A 13571-nucleotide genomic window follows, 5' to 3' on the forward strand; every position below is an offset into this window, starting at 1 on the left:
TTACTATATAATTACAGCACCTGCTATACTAACCGCGTGCTTACGCGTTCGGTACACTAACTACGCGTTTACGCGTTCGGTGCACCAACCACCCGCTTACGCGTCTAGTGCACTCCTAAAGCACTAACTAATTAGGGGGAGGTCGCATCAGTATATAGACCACGTAGTTTACTTCTATACAAGAGATAGTCACCACCATCCCAAAGAGCATACAATACTATACATATTTCATGCCCCAGGATACAACTCACTCGTGCTATTAAATTAGTACGAACACTAATCAGTAAGCGCGCACAGATCAGCAATTACTTAATACCTCCCCCAAGCAATATACGACAGCGACCACCCGTTTAGACTTCTAGTACGACCTACTAGAAGGTCGGAAGTCGGGGATTACGGACCTATCACTAACTCTATATACTTATTTAAGTCTTAGTACGGTTTACCGGAAGTTTATAGACGCGAATACAGACCTTTACGGACGCTAAAGAAACTAAACTACAAAAGGCTAAGTTCTTGGCAAAGCCGTAAGAGCAGTTAACTAAGTAGAATCCAATTAAGTTTAATGGAGGCCTAATTACACAAAAGGGCAACCTAATTAAGCTAACTTAGGAACGCCAAGCTTAAAACCTAAAGCCTATTATAGTAAAGCCTACGGACCTCACCAGTTCCCGTAAAGAGACCCGTAAAACCGTAAATACAAAGGACTAATACGCTGCATAGCGTGTAAGGGGCGCCTATATTGCTATAGTCTGTCAACCTAAATCTGCCTACAATTTATCCTTTGCGGCCCAGGCAACAGATCTATAAGAAGAAAATGTTAAGCAGCTTAATAAGCGCATTTAGTAGCAAATTGATAATATAGTAAGAGGATTTACTTTTATACCACTAGACCTAAATTCCCTTAGCTTACTAGCATTTATAGACGCCTCCTTTACCAATAATAAAGACCTATTATTATAAATCGGCTTTATAATTGTACTTACGGACCGTAATTAGGACGTAAATATACTATACTAGTTTTTAATTAAATGTAAATAAGTAACCCGTAGCGTACTAGCTTCTAAACTATATGCACTAGCTTATAGCTTTAATATAGCAGCCGTAATTAAATTAACGGTCTAGAAGATCCTATAACTGTTACAGACGCTTTAAGTACAATATTACAACTACTTGGAGAAGAGATAGAAGAAGCTAGTTAGTTAATACAAGTACGGTCCAGGATGGAGCCGGTAGAACTATGTAACGAGGAATAGTAACCAAGGTCACGTAATATAATCTATATAATCTGTAGGATCTGTATAATCCGTAACAAAGTAGATAGAGCACACGTACATTACGTATAAGAAGAATTTCATAGGAGTACGGTTGTGTATTTAAGGACCCTTAGTCCCTACCTAGATAGTTCCTTCCTTATAGTAATTCTCAGAATATAATTAGAGTTAATCTATTAGGCAACCACTCCACCAGTTATTATTACTTATCGACTATTATTACTTGCATTTCCTATATACCTAGCCCAATAACAGAACCTACCGTAGTTCTTACTACAAGGTTCCGTTATACAATTACTACCTAGTTACGGTATTAATAACAGTAAGTTAGATAATATGCCACCAAAAGCAGCCACCACGACGCCATTGATAGCGGCAACTACATTAAGGTTAGGTAACGACACTAGTATAGTAGACGTTGACTTATAGCAACCTATAACGGTTAGACAGTTATAAGAGATAGTTAACTAGCTAATAGAAAATAATATAATATTAGAAAACAGGATTAACGGAATAGGCGCAGTAAAGGTTAAGTTACTATTAATTAAAAGGTACTTAGGAGAGAGATTAAAGCTTAAAGGATTCCTTACGCAGATGCACTTTAAGGTAGCGTAAGAGGGAGCTAAGCTAGTAATACCTATGGATTAAATAGCGTACGCGGGATTGTTCTTAATAGGAAGAGCATTTAAATAGTTTAAGCCTTACCTTATAGAAATTTAGGCAAACGGAATAATAACTACAAACTAAGAAGTACGGTTTATATTCTTAAGCTAGAATAGATTCGTAGAGCGACTTATACAAATATTTAGAGACCTAGAGGCAGTAACCACGGCAAAAAGAAAACTCTAAAATATTACGTAACAAACCTTAGCAATTAAGTATATAACGCAGTTCCAGACGTTAGCAATATAAGTTAAGTAGAATAATAGGGCGCTTATAGTACAGTATAAATAGGGACTTAAGGCTAAAGTCTAGGACGTAATTATCCTAATAGAAGATATAGATACCCTAAGAGAACTAATAGATTAGGCGATTAAGATTAACAATTAGATCTACTAAAGGGAACAGGCTAAAAAAGGTTAGAATAGAGTTCTATAGTTATATAAGGCGCAAAGTACGTAACGACCTAAGCTAAGTTAAAAACTATAGTATAGCGTAGAGCTAATGGACCTAAGTAGTACTAAAGAAGCCTATAAAAGATAGAGTAAGAAACCGTAGAAACCTAGGGGACAAGGATTAAGTAATTAGAGGTCTAAGGAGTAGAGGCTAAACTAGGGATCTTAGTAGCAGAAGACGTTTAGGTAGACTCTATAGCAAAGGTAATAGTTTAGAGAAGGAGCTTATATAAATTATAGAAAATAGGGTTACTTTGCGAGGGATTATAAAGATAGTTAGAAGTACTATATAATAAAAGGAACTAGACTAACGGTAGACAATATATATGTATAGAGGGACGATAATATACTACGAGGAACAAAAAAGTATGTAATTAAAAGTTTTGCGTTTTGTTATAATAACGCATACCAAATTTATAAGGACGCTAAGTATAGTGTAAGCTACTGGCTATAAGAGCTAGTACCTATAGGATATAGAGGAACCAATGAACTAGTTTATAGATCGGACATTAAGGACGATAAATTTAATATAGGCGAAATATTCCGTAACAATAAGGTAATAAGAGCGGTTTACTAGAAATATATAGCTATTAGAGATATTATACCAGAGATAGAGGATAATTCCACTATAGAATAGGGAATATTAGTAGGGATTAAAACCCTACTAGATACGATGTCTATTGCTTCGCGAGATGTAAGAGAAGTAGGGCAGTAAACCACTTCGGCACTTAATAAAGGCAAAAAGCCAAAGGCTTAAGATTCTTAAAACGAGATAAGAGACGACTAAGATTCTTAAGATAAGATAAGGCAAGCTTAAGGACCTACAATAGACGATAACCGATGGAGCAGAGCAGTAACTTAGTTTAGTAATATACGAATAAGCTCGAGATAGAGCTTCCCGCAGACATAAGACTTTCAAGACGAGATAAGTGAGATTTAAGACTCTTAAGACGAGATAAGAACACTAAGTAAGCCTAAATAGATTAAGGCTAGAGCTAAGCTTAAGTTAGAAGCGAGCTTAGGATTAAAGAATCTAAGGGGTTAAGAATTCGGGGTATAAATTAGAACACCTACAGATAAGAGGTAAGGAGCTTCTTTATAGACTAGAGAATCTGCAATACAAATAGCAACTAGACTAAAAGACAGATATATAGACCTAGAGGACTTACTAGTAAAACACAGTGTTTGGACTAAAGATTAAAAAGTTAATACTAAGATTAAGAAGCAAGAAGACTTTAAGGATCCGTTAGTAAGACGCAAACTAAAAAAAACTATAGAAGAATTTAGGCAAAGAATTATCGTATAGCAAGAATAGAAACTAGATAAGAGATTTAGTATATTAGGATATATAAAGGACAGAGCACTAGTATAAAGAATTACTAATAGGCCTAGGGCAGGCATACTAAGAGCCAAGTGGCTTACTAAACTAGAAAATAAAGAGGATCTAGGAATTCCTATTAGGTTTAAGGAATAATATATAAAAGGCTGTTATAATATAGTAATAAGAAGATACTTCCTTATAGACAAGCTATATATACTCTAGCAGCTATACCAAAAGTGGTATAGGCAAAGGCACAACGATAAGTGGGAAGATTTCTATATATAGTTAGATAAAAGAGTTATTTAGAACCACCTAATTATAGAAAAGGCCATAAACCATATTAAAGAAGCCTTAATTATAACGTCAAAGGATCTAGAGGAACGATTAGAGGACTAGAAAAGTAAGAGACGTATCTTAATACCTACAAATAAAGTTATAATGTTTAGATTAGCACAATAGAGGTTTAAACTTAAGGATAAAGACGAGCCGAGAGTTAACCTAAAGCACCTAGCATACTACACGTTATTATAGATTGCGTATATAGATAATATATGCGAGATGCACAAAAATCCAAAGAAAAAGAATCGGAAATACCCTATAAGAATGTATTAGATAATAGATAAGCAATAATACAAAAATGCTAAATATATACATAGATGGCATCCAGTAGAAGTCTAAGAGGAAGGAGATTTAATACTTTAACCGGAAAGATTCCTTACGGAAGAATGCTTAGACAAATAACAGTAATGGGATTGCCTAGAAAATACGTGTCTATAGTATATTAAAGATAAAAAGCGAACTAGGCATTAGCTAAAGAGCAAGCTAAGCGTATAAAGATTAAGCAGCTAATAGTTAGGAAAAGTAGAGGCCTATAAAACTAGAGGGAGCTAGTAATAGAGCCTTAGACCCTTAAAGGAATTTAAGGATAATACCTAAATTTATAAATTAAGTGGCAAGATTAGCAATTTAAAGCGCTAATAAATAGTAGAGTAACACAGAACTATATCTTACTAGCAACAGTTAAAAGAATAGGATTACCTCACAGATAGAAGGAGCAATCTTACCTATTAGTTACGATTTTAGGAGATCCAATAGCCTATAGAGGAGGGATTATTAATTTTAAAATAGAACCTATTTAGCTAACCATTAAAGAAAGGCAAATTAAGATATCTTTTAATATCCTACTATTAGGACGGGATAAGGTAGTATTAGGAATACCTTAGTTATAGAAATATAACCTAAGGATTAATTGGATTATAGGTTAGGTTAATATTAGAGATACTTAACGCCGTAAGATACGATAACAAGCTAAGTTGGTATAGTACTAAGTAGGAGCAACCTACGAAGAAATAAAGAAAGGGCTAAGCTATATACTAAAGAGATACTATAAATATAGTAAGAAACTATAGTCATCAGAAAGTGAAAAGCTGTTAGAGTATATAGTATAGGACTATAAGATAGAATTAAAACTAGGAATAAATCTAAAATTCTTTCTAATCTATAAGCTTACCAAAGAGGAAGGTAGAGCATTAAAAGAGTTTATCTAAGAAAATCTATAAAAGGGATATATTAGACCATTATAGTCATTAGCGGGTTATTCAGTACTATTTGTACTAAAGAAAAATAGCAAACTAAGGCTGTATATTAACTATAGACAGTTAAACAGCATCACTAGGAAGGATAGGTATCCTTTACCCTTAATTAGCGAAATCTAAGATAGGATAGGCAATGCGCAAATCTTTACAAAAATAGATCTAAGATAGGCGTACTATTAGATTAGAATTAAGAAAGGCGATAAATAGAAGGCAGCCTTAGGTTAAAGGAAGGACTATATAAACTATTAGTTATACAATTCGGGCTTATAAACGCACTAGCAACGTTCTAAAAGTATATTAACAATATATTAGGAGAACACTTAGATAAATTTGTTATAGTATACCTTAATAATATTATTATCTACTTAATAACTAAGGAAGAACACGGGGAATACGTTAAATGGGTCTTAAAGAGACTATAAGAAGAATAAATGCTAGTAGTAATTAAGAAATGCAAGTTCTTTACCAGGAAGACCGATTTCGTTAAATTTATTATTAAACTAGGCCAACTTAGTATAGATCTAAAGAAGATTAAGGCTATAGTAAATTGGCAAAAACTAGAGAATATTACGCAGTTAAGATTATTTCTAGGGTTTTACAATTACTACAGAAGGTTTATAGCGTAGTGGTTAAAAAACATTAAGCTACTTACGCGATTAATAAAGAAAGAAGAACTATAGGTATAGGGAGAGGAATAGCGGGAACTCTTTAAGAAAATTAAAGAGTTATTTACCTAGGGGCCAGTTCTTAAAATCTATTAACTAGGACTAGAGACGGTTGTAAAAATAGGTATATTAGACTATATACTAGGGGCATACTTTATATAAAGATATTAGAATAGATGGCACCTAGTAGTATACTACAGTTAAAAGATAACATCTACAATAAGGAGTTATTAGGTATAGTTATAACATTAAAGAAATAGAGAGCATTCTTATAAGGCATAGAGAAATTATTTATAGTTAAGACGGATTATAAGAACCTAATAGGATTCTTAATAATAAAGGAACTTAACTAATAATAGGTTAAATGGGCAGAGATGCTTATAGAATACTATTTTAAAATTTAGTATACTAAGGGTACAGACAATACGCGGGCAGATGCTTTAAGCCGTAAAGCTAAATTATAAAACGAGGGAAAGCCATTAGAGGCTTTACTGCGAAAAGACATAGACGGATTAATTAGGTATAATTATCTAAAGATCGCAGCAACTTAGAAAGATAGTAAACTTGAGAGGATTTACGAGTTACTAGGAAGCTTTTAGGAATAAAGAATTCTAGAGGTATAACTAGAAGATCTACAGACGGATATATATAAAAATTAAGAAGCAAAGTATATCCCAAAAAGCATAGCAGAGCAATTTATAGAAGAATTCTATAGGGGATTGACTTAAGGACATAATAGAGCTATAGGCTTAGTGTTAAGACTTTAGGAGGAGTATATTATCGACAGAATTTAGAGGATAGCTAGGAAGGTCACTAAGGAGTATCTAGATTACTAAAGGAATAAACTAATAAGGTATAAGCTATATAGAAGGCTATAACCTATTAAAATACCAGAGAGACTATAGGAGGTTATATTATAGGACTTTATTATTAAGTTACTAAAGTTAAGAGATCCTATTACCGGACAAGATTATAACGTAATCTTAGTAATAGTAGATAAGCTTACAAAGTAGGGATACTTTATAGCATATATAGAAGAAATATTAGTAGAAGATATCACTAAAATCTATATTAAAGAAGTATTTATAAAATACGGAGCATTAAATAAGATTATATTGGATAAAGATCTAAGATTTATAGCAGCATTCTAGGAGGTATTCTTAGCGGAATAAGGAGTTAGAGCAGCAACTTCTACCGTATATTATCCGCAGATAGACGGTTAAACGGAAAGATTAAATTAGACGCTAGAACAGTATCTAAGATATTATATTAATTACGCATAAAATAATTAGGTATTACCATTACCAGTTATATAGTGTATATATAACGTAACACCTTAAGAAGGAATAGGTATATTACTATTTAAGGCGAATTATGGATATAAGCTAAGAACATCGTTATTACTATAGTAAGTAAAGAAAATAAGTAGCACAGCCAAAGAAAGAATAAAGATATTAATGAATCTTTATATAGACCTTATAGAATTAGTAAAGGAAATATAAAAGAGAATAAAAAGGTACTATAACGCTAAGAGATCTAAGGGACTAGATCTTAAGGAGGGAGATAGAGTGTAGCTACTATACAAAAATTTCAAGAGTTAATAACTAAGTAAGAAGTTAGACTATATTAGACTAAGACCTTTCAAAATTATATAAAGGATTTTACTAGTTATATTTAAGTTAAACCTACTAGCTAAAATAAAGATCTACCCTATATAGTATATCGTAATGCTAGAGCTAGTATATAGGAATATTAAGCCACCGGTTTATAAGGCAGACACGTATAGAGGATAGGAAGAAGACAAATAGTAAGTTTTAAAGATCATTAATTATAAGGATATTAACGATAAAATATAGTATAAGGTTAAGTGGATAGGCTATAATAAGACTACCTAGGAGCTATTAGAGAATTTAAAGAACGCTAAAAGAAAGGTATAAAAGTATTAAAAGAAATTAGGTTAGGCAGTATTAACAAAAAAGGATTACTAAAGAATAAGTTACCTAAGGGGGACCTAAGAAAAGCAGTTACTAAGCTACTTAGATCTATTTCCTTCTCTATTAGGGGAGAATCTATTCTTTTATTACTAAGTTCCTATAAACCTTATTCTATAAGTTTCTACTCCTTAAAATAAACCTTCTTACGCACCTTCTTAAGACGGATTAACTAAGTAGACGCCATAAGACGAGACTTAAGGGCCCGTTACTAAGTATTGGTAGCCTCTTATTCCGCATTATAGAAACGGCGCAACTTCGCTGAAGTAATAGATAGTTTATTATCTAGCTATATAGCAGTAAATTAAATACAAGATTCTAAGATAAATTAATTAGGGAACTAGACAACTATTAAGAGTAATAGATCGCGTATATTTAGCATTAGAGACAAAGCAAACGTCACAGGACGAATAAATATTTGCTTTAGTGCACTCTAAGTAAAAGGATAGTTATTATAAAGATGGGTTTGCCAACGCAATATAAACTAACCCCTCTTTTAAACAGCGAGAACACGGAGATGGTATAATCTCACTAAGAGATAATATTGTAGCAATAGTGCGAGCACGACAAGCGGTTAAGGAAGAAGAAATTACTTTAGGTATAATAAGTAATAATATTAACCAAATTAATTAGATAGATATTATACCTCTAGTAAACAACTTAGAGATATTTAGAATCTTTAAGGACGAAAATAAAGAGGAGGGAGATGGTGTTATGGACGCTTTAAGTATAATATTATAACTACTTAGAGAAGAGACGAAAGAAGCTAGTTAGTTAATATAAGCACGGTCTAGGATAGAGCTAGTAGAACTATATAATAAGGAATAGTAACCAAGGTCACGTAATATAATTTATATAATCTATAGGATCTATATAATCCGTAATAGAGTAGATAGAGCACACGTATATTACGTATAAGAAGGATTTTATAGGAGTACGGTTGTGTATTTAAGGACCCTTAGTCCCTACCTAGATAGTTCCTTCCTTATAGTAATTCTCAGAATACAATTAAAGTTAATCTATTGGGCAATCACTCCACCAGTTATTATTACTTGTTAACTATTATTACTTGCATTTCCTACACACCTAGCCCAATAATAGGACCCACTATAGTTCTTGCTACAAGGTTCGGTTACAATAACTAGAGCAGTTACCCCTAGTTTTATATACCGATTTAAAGTCCCTCTATAACTGCCTAGTTAAACTAGGTACAATATAAGAGAAGAGGCTTATAGTCGACCTAATGTGCTTATATTAGGCCTATAAATGACGTAAAATTATAGAGGTTAAATAGATTAGCAGCGGAGATAACCTAGTAGACGCTATGATTAAGGCAAAGCCGTATTAAGCCCTCAAAACCCTAATTAATATAAATAAGCTTAACCTAAAAGTTATAAAATGGGTAGAACGGGACTAACGGAGTACCTACGGTACGCCTACGGCCCGTTAGAAGGCCGTACGGCTTATTATACGGCCTATTCTATAGACCGTAAGCTATTAGGTAGAAAATGGTAAAAAGCTGCGATAGAACTTAGTGGACTTACGTAACCTGCCGAATTCTGCCATATTCTGCTAGGGTAGTTAAATCGACCAATTACAATTTTCCATCCCCAGGATAGAAAATCGCCATTGGCTCGCTTAGCACTAGTGCCTTAGGGGCCCTTAAGATCTAACTTACGGCCAGCTTAAAGCACCGTCTAGAAGGCAGCCTAGAAGGCACCTTAAGAGGGATTTCCTATATATTTCTTTTGTGTTTTACGGTTTTATTAAAACAATTACGGAGGCTGTATATAGGTAGTTTCATTTTTTAAGTACCGCTAGTATATAATTACAGCACCTGCTATACCAACCACGTGCTTACGCGTTCGGTACACCAACTACGCGTTTACGCGTTCGGTGTACTAACCACCCGCTTACGCATTTAGTGCACTCCTAAAGCACTAACTAATTAGGGGGAGGTCGCATCAGTATATAGACCACGTAGTTTGCTTCTATATAAGAGACAGTCACTACCATCCTAAAGAGCATACGATACTATACGTATTTCGTGCCCTGGGATACGACTTACTCGTGCTATTAAATTAGTACGAATAATTACTTAATTAAAATTCGACCCTAATTTACCTAATATAGTATTTAAATATAGCTAAATTTATCCTATATACCTATAAAAGCTTAAAAAAAATAGGTAAAATAGTTAGTAGTAAAGGCTCTAAAGTCTCTATTTCTATATTAAATTTAATTAAATATAAAGCTCTATTAAATATATTTTACTAAGCTAGCTTTTTTACCTCTATAGTTAGCTTATAGCTAATAAGATTAATATTTAAACTTATTAACTAGGGTATAGTTAAAGCTCTACTAAAGTAAATATAGTTAATTAAACTACTTAATAAAAGGCCTTTAATTAACTGCTACTTCTAATATTAATCTACTTTAATTATATCAGCTAATAATCTACTATACTTATTAATAACTTTTTTTTTAATTAAAGGCTTGGTTATATATAGAGAATATATTAAGAGTAATTTTAATAAGTATTAGATAAAGAATTTGACTAATTTTAAGCTACTAGTTAAGAGGATTAGAAATAAGAATATTCCGCTTATTACTATTATTAAAATTAATCTTAATAGATAAAGCCTATATTATAGTAGCGGTTAAGCTTTTTTTTATTTATTTATCTATTGTATTATACTACGTACAATACTACGCATGTAGCCTTAGGCTATGGCGCTATAGTTCTATATATATAAATCCTTTTTAGGCAGCTTAATATATACTAGTAGCTATATCCTAGTAGTTTATAAACCCCTAAATTAGGAGTTTATAGTTTCCTAGTAAAATACTAAGATACTATAACTACTAGGGAATGAGAAAATGGTAAGAAAAACTATAAGAAATCCTAACCCCTATCCCTGTCCTTTTGCAATTTATTTCTATCCTTTTGCTCTCTAATATCATTTTAAGAGCCTAGTAGGAGTTACCCCCTTCTAGAATCCTATCTGTTTTATTCTTCCATAGAATCTTCTTCGTATACTAGTTTAGCAGCTTTAAGAGTCTCGCAGTCTTTACTATTAGCAAAGTGTTTTTCTTTACAATTAATGCAAAGAGGGGTGGTATGCTGGCAAGGCCTGCCTATTATTATACAGGTAGAACAGGAATGGTCTTTAGATAAATATGCAGCTGCATAGTATCTATAGGCCCTAGTAGAGCACCTGTCTCCTATATGGCCAAATTTTTGGCAGCTTATACACTGCGTAGTAGGAGAGACTTCGAGGTATTTTACTACCTTAGTAGCTGTACCTGNAATTGATATCTCTTTTTGCTTAAGGATTTCTTGTCTTTTTTCTTCGTTTTCTATAGTAAAAACTATAGAGCTAAATCTGGTCTATGGATCGTGTCTTTTTATACTAGATAAGATTTATCTAGGTAGTCCTTGTAACCTTATAGGATTAAAGGTCTTAATCTCTTCTTTTAGAAGCTTAGAGCCTCCTTCTCCTAGGAAAGATAGGGTAGGAACCCCATGGGCTATAATTTAAACCCATGGTTCTAGTTTTTATTCTCTTTAAAAAGTAAAGCAGTTATGCCAGATTTCCTTATATTTAACTAGGAAATCCGCATTATACTCTTCCGTAGTCGTAAGGAGGATATTTTGTTTTCCCTTAGTTCTAGCTATAGATGCTAAAACAGGTTTTTTTTACTTGCAGTTTTAATGCAAATAGTTAATTGACTTTGTTTTGTATAGAGAAGGTATCTAAAGGTTAGTCCTTTTGGTTTATAATTAAGACTAGCTTTCTTTCTTATAGCTGCTTTTTCTTACTTCTAGTAGAAGTAGAAGGAGTAGGAAATGGTAGTGACGAGGAGGATAGAGAGGACGAAGTAGGGAGGTCCTTCTTTAGCCTCTCTGCGTAGGTTTCTTTAGTAGGGGCTACCTCCTTACGGAGAGCTCTTACTTTTTCGACTAGTCCTTTTAGGACATCTTTTGTCTTTTCTTTTTCTTTTCCTTTTATAAAGGGGGTTTCTCCTACTAGGATACTACGTGTATAGTCCTCTAGCTGTTTAACTTATTCCTTTTTATCTTCTTCTTCTTCTTCTTCTAGCCCTTTATAGGCCTGGGTTAGGCTATCTAAAGCCTTTTATAGGTGTTGTTCTGGAGAAAGGGGAGAGAAAGATATACTAGGTATACCAGCCGTAAAAGTCATCAGTTTGGTTGTCTTTTTTGTAGGTTTTTAGTTTTCTTTTTCAGTAGAAGACTAAGGATATCCTCTTTTTTCTCCTGTCCCAAATAGGCCAGGAGAAGGAGAAGGGCCAGAAAAAGTGAATATAGATATCGACTCATTATCACTTATTTCTATAGGAGGTTTCTTTTTAGGCCTACCGGGCCTTGGCATTTTGTGTCTTATAAGGGGGTTTTCCTAGTTTTTACTATCCTTATATCCTTTTCTCCTTACTAATCCTACTAGAAGATTTCTGGGGAGATTAGGCTAAGAGGTAGTAGAGAAACTAGCCCCTATTTTATAGTTTTAGTATTAGTGGTAGTGGTAGTAGGTTTAGTATTCCTGTCCATACCTCGCTTATAAGCTAGGGCCACCCTTAAAGAAAATTTTCTGTTGGGGAAAGGGGGTAAAACGACAAATAAATCCACCTCTAGCTCGCTAGGCAGTAGGAATTAGGTCTTGAAAGTTAGAAAATCGATTGTTTTTGATGGTAAGATGGGTATGCGTAAGTTTTGGAGTGTGGCGCTACCTTTTGGTAAGGTTGCATGTGTGGGGGAAGCTTAGCGGTTAAGCTTATTAGTAAGCTTAATACACTTTTAATTATACTTTAAGGAAGTAAAACTCCTATCTATAACTAAGAACTGTATATTTATTATTTAAATTATTATTAGATTTATAAGAAGCCTTTTTATATTATTGCTTAACTAGTTCCTTATCTTCCTTATTTACTTACATATTAATATAGCTATTAAATAAAGTCTCTATATACCGCCTGGCGTACTTCTATTACTAGGGTTACTATTTCTACTTAGTAAAAGTAGGCGCGTTTAAAAAATAGATAAAGGATTACTATAGTAAAATAGTAAGGGATCTTAGCCTTTATTTTATTAAAATATTTATTAATCTATTTAATAGCTATATGAACGCTTAATTTAAAGAAGATGTTATACTTTTTTTAAGGCTTTATATTAATAATTAACTTCTATAAAGCGTTATATAAGTCGTTACCGCTAGGAATATTAGTGTTGCCTTTTATACGCTTAGTAGCTTATATAAAGGGCTTTAAGATTTTAATAAGCTACTCTAGTTACTACTAATTTTTATTAGTAAACGCGTCCTATAATAGATTATAGCTAATATTAACAGACTTTCTTTAAGCTTAAGGTTAATAATATAGCTAACGCGCTTAAGCTACTCTTTTTTAGCTACTAAGAGGCTTTATAAAAGGTAGTTATAGAGCTTATTACTATTACTAGTATTATTAGCTATTAAGAGGCTAAGCCTATAATTAAATTAATACTTTTAAATTAATAGTACTAGGGCCGTTAATATATTTTTAGTAAAGTATAATCCTTATAGTTATAAAAGGCCTAAAAGTACTAATTAAAGC

General features: G+C 33.0%; 1 protein-coding gene across 1 annotated transcript; it reads right to left on the reverse strand.

Moving 5' to 3' along the window:
• Window positions 1-11022: 11022 nt before the first annotated feature.
• K441DRAFT_726082 (uncharacterized protein) lies at window positions 11023-11313 on the reverse strand (the record flags this gene model as incomplete). Its single annotated transcript, XM_067654136.1, has 1 exon — window positions 11023-11313. A coding segment is annotated over one exon (291 nt), but the record flags the coding sequence as incomplete, so codon positions are not given.
• Between the last annotated feature and the right edge of the window lie 2258 nt (window positions 11314-13571).

This window comes from Cenococcum geophilum (assembly GCF_001692895.1).
Source record: "Cenococcum geophilum 1.58 unplaced genomic scaffold K441scaffold_30, whole genome shotgun sequence".
NCBI classification, from domain to species: domain Eukaryota; kingdom Fungi; phylum Ascomycota; class Dothideomycetes; order Gloniales; family Gloniaceae; genus Cenococcum; species Cenococcum geophilum.